The sequence below is a fragment of the Austrofundulus limnaeus genome, unplaced genomic scaffold (genome assembly GCF_001266775.1).
Source record: "Austrofundulus limnaeus strain Quisiro unplaced genomic scaffold, Austrofundulus_limnaeus-1.0 Scaffold106, whole genome shotgun sequence".
NCBI lineage: Eukaryota > Metazoa > Chordata > Actinopteri > Cyprinodontiformes > Rivulidae > Austrofundulus > Austrofundulus limnaeus.
The window spans coordinates 693,821-697,643 of NW_013952508.1; the positions used below are offsets into that span (position 1 = coordinate 693,821).

A 3,823-nucleotide genomic window follows, 5' to 3' on the forward strand; every position below is an offset into this window, starting at 1 on the left:
ACCTTGATGTCCTCGCCTTCAGTTCTGTGGTCCTCAAAAAGCTTGGAAACAGCAGCAACTGGTCTTTTGTTTCACTTGTGGTTCACCGCTGGTTTTGGCTCCCTGGTCTCCACTCAACCTGAAAAAGGATAAAGTACTCTAACCTCCCTTCACTGTAAATACCTGCACTCACCTGTATATAACGGCACTGGAAGTCATCCTTGGACTCGACGCTGCATCTATAAAACAACATCCGTAAGTCAAACTCTTCCTTCTACCTGGAAATTATATGATTCAAGCTTACCTGGATTTTCACGCCCCTCTCCTCTCCCTCGCAGATACAGCTGCCTCTTGGTACTCGGGTCCCGCAGCCTTAGGTTTTTTGTCTGAAACAATAAACTAATTTAACTTTGTATTTTTGCCTTGTGTGGTTGCTGAATACGTTTACGTTCGACATCCGGGTTCTGACCATAACATGCTTGGCCTTTAGGTGTGGTTATTCTAAAAAATTGTTTCTTTTCGTTCAGAACCTGAAGGAGAGCTGTTGGGACAAAGCAGTTCACTTCTTCGATTTGCCAGACTTTTTGTCTTGGAAGGCAACAGGCTCCTTAACAAGGTGAGCTCTGGTGGATGACTTTAACCTGAAGCGTTAAAGCTGCTAGCTGTTGGTCAGTAATATTTTAAAGGAGACCAATTATGGGTCCTAGAAATTTTTATAGTATGTCTGTGGGCTATCCAGACCATGTTCATTCAATTTAATGCACAAAATATTTCTCAGATAATAAAATTTCCCATTTTCTAGTTCTGCCTGCTCTGACTTACATTCAGAAGAGCTGTTTATGTTAATGAGCTCTGTTGGTAACGCCCTCCAAAAATCTGTTGACATYAACTCCGCCCTCCAAAGCCAGCGTTTATGTTAGCATGGCTAATAATAGCAGAAGCTCCGTTGTACAACCATATGAGACCCAGAGGCAGAGATGTGGTCGCAGCTTTTCTTTTTCTCTCCCTCCTCTGCTCTGCTCACTCTGCATGCTGTTACCAGAGCAGGGAGCAGCAGCGGTCAAAATACCTCAGAAACTCGAACAAATAGGCTTTTAAGGCTTTAATAAGCTAAACAATAGAGGTACATGAGAAAATGTGTTCATAACGATTGAAAATAAATAAATAATTAAATTGTGTCCATTCCAGTCTTGAACCCTGGTCTCCCCACTCTCTGGTCCGACACTCTACCCATTGCCCTATTGGAGACTTATTGTGAAATGGGCTGCACATTGTGCAACAACAACCGTGACGGCTTTTTATACTGAGGTGGAGTCTCAGCCGGGGGTTGCTAGTTGAGGGGCTGAACGCAGGTTCCGGTGGGTTGTCGTACGGCTTGTGACATCACAAAATGACAGAAGCATAAAACTTGTCCTTAATATACATTAAAAATACATTTACTTACAGTAAATATGCCCCTGGGTGCATTTTTTGGTCCTAGGATTGTTTTTTAAGAAGTACATACCCAAAGTTGAGTAAAAAAAACTTTAAAAAGTGAATTTTGCATAATAGGTCCCCTTTAAATGTGTTTCTTCTGGTTTATGTGTTGTAAACACATCCCACAGAGTCTTGCTTCAGTGGGTGAGGTTTGCTGATAAAACTGTTCCGGGGAAACACCGCTCCTGTATCAAATGTTTGTTTGTTAAAACAAGGACAAATCTAAGAAATCTGCTTTTGATTGCAAACAAAGTGTTTTAAATGTTTTTACCCATATCTGTTGGATAAAAGTCCAAACTCGTCTCTGGAGCGTGTCTCAGTCGATGTGTGATGCTGGTCCACAGGTCTTTATGTACTCTGGTGTGTAAATGGACATACTGCCCCCCAGAAGGATGGGATACCAGTTTCTGGACAAGCATTGGACTGGAGGACCTTCTGGAAAATAACTTCTCTAAAATAGGTGAGTGTCAAAAATACTGTATCATCCTGAGGTTTAGGCAGTTTTAACAGAAGCAGATGTTTTATCTGTGTCTCCTTTTGACCACGTCTAATTAGCATTAGGCAACGCAGTCAGTTTGACGAGGGCCTACAGATCGGACTTAGTTTCAAACTTTCTCATGCAAGGCATCAGAGAAGTTCCATTATAATGTGGATTGCTGCTTTTGTTTTTAATTGTCCTTTTTGTCTCCCAGGCAGCGTGACCTGTCCACCAGGGAGTCCTCTCAGAGAAGGTCTGACTGCGGAGGCTGCAGCAGATCTGGGTTTGACCCCAGGAACAGCCGTCGGTGCTTCTCTCATTGATGCTCACGCTGGAGGCCTAGGTATGACCCCGTTAACTTCATCCATTAATAATTAACTTCTCTGACATGTTGACTTCATTTAGCTGCTGTTTGTTTTACTGGCCTGGATCACAGGAATAGTTTTATCTTCTGAAACAAGAAGTAGATCCTGGGAGGTGAAACTGGAAAGTTAATGGCACAAATCCACTCAGTGAACAGTTCGGCTGAATGTTTTTGTTTGGCAGGTTTCTACAATGCTTATTTCCTGTTTAGTCTCAAGGACAGACCAGAGGTTAGTGAATTAGCCAAAGCTAGTTTAAGAAAAAATGGGAAAGTATGAAAAACGCAGCTAAAAACCCAAATGTTGTCTTATATTGACTCTGTCTTGTATTTTATGGCAGATAATAAGAGTTTCAGATATTTCCTCTTTTGTCTTTAACTTTATTTTTTATAACACGTGTCCATTCAAGCAGCTGTACGATGCTGTCCTCAGGGTCCTCGAAGCTCATATCCACTTTAGTGCTGGCAGAATTAATAGAGGTCAAACTGCTGGGAGTTGTAATTAAACATTATAACGGTCCACACATATACAAAAGATCATAAAGAAAACGTGTAAATGTGTTTCAGTAATTCGTTGAAATGCTCATTTTATGTCTCCTGAAACATGGAAGATGGTGCATGTTGTAGTTTTTCAGTGGTTTAGTGCCACAAGAAAAGATTTGGATAAACTGCAGTAAGATTAACACTTGGCTGTGATTTTAGGACCAGCAGGAAACCAGCTGAGCCCGGTGGTAGGGCCGCTTTGGCAGCCCACCATGATTTTGTGATTGGAATCGGATCGTTGTCTTAGGACCCCACCTTTTTTGTCTTTATTTGCTTCCACTTGGGTCCATTTTTAGACAGCATGGAAATTATTTTCAGGTTTTTACATTTGAATGAGAAGAAAACTGACGTTATGTTTTTTGGCACATCCACTGATATTCCTTTTGTTGAGTCCTTGACTCCATACATCAAACCAGTCATAACAAATCTGGGGTAAAGGTGGACAGTGATCTTAGTTTTGATAAGTAAATAAGCGCAGTGGTGAAATCCAGCTTTTTTTTATTTAAGGCAGCTGACCGAAGTCAAGCCCATTCTTTCTAGAAAGAACTTTGAGGCAGTAATCCACTCCTTCATCACCACTCGGTTGGACTACTCTAATAGACTTTAAATAGGGGTCAGTGCTTCCTCTGTCGCTCACCTCCAGAGGGTCCAAAACGCCGCCACACATCTTTTAACTGGCATAGAAAAGCATGGAAAAGAAAGGGTGTAAAGAAGAAAAAGGAGGCAATGGCCGAAACAGAAAAACTGCTTGATGAGAAACTAAAAGAACTGGAAAGCAAATAAGAGTCAATCACAGACCAAAGGAAGTGTTGTTTGTCACAAACAACTATGATATAATGTTTAATATCATATTGGAAAGGTGGTTTTAAGAAAACAAGCCGGTGTTTAAAAGTTTATATTTTTTTGTGTTTTAATCTCTTTTACACATTGTGTTTACACTGAATGTAAGTAAAGTTCTCAAAACTGAAAAGTTTTGAGAACTTTAC

At 40.9% G+C, this 3,823-nt stretch overlaps 1 protein-coding gene and 1 long non-coding RNA gene across 4 annotated transcripts in view; one reads left to right on the plus strand and one right to left on the minus strand.

The window, feature by feature from the left end:
* The window catches only part of fggy (FGGY carbohydrate kinase domain containing), a 34,510-nt gene that overhangs the window by 9,425 nt on the left and 21,262 nt on the right, over positions 1-3,823 (plus strand). For all 3 annotated transcript variants that reach the window (XR_001310654.1, XM_014013812.1, XM_014013813.1), the window contains exons 4-6: positions 507-595; positions 1,800-1,915; positions 2,148-2,276. Coding sequence is in view for 2 of the 3 variants with exons in the window: in XM_014013812.1 (XP_013869266.1) it covers positions 507-595; positions 1,800-1,915; positions 2,148-2,276 (334 nt within the window). In the remaining variant the exon portion in view is untranslated. The remainder of the gene's footprint in view (positions 1-506; positions 596-1,799; positions 1,916-2,147; positions 2,277-3,823) is intronic.
* On the minus strand, positions 48-495 carry LOC106521293 (uncharacterized). Its single transcript, XR_001310655.1, has 2 exons — positions 284-495; positions 48-218 (listed from the first exon to the last, which is right to left on the minus strand). It is a non-coding gene; the product is annotated as an uncharacterized LOC106521293 (long non-coding RNA).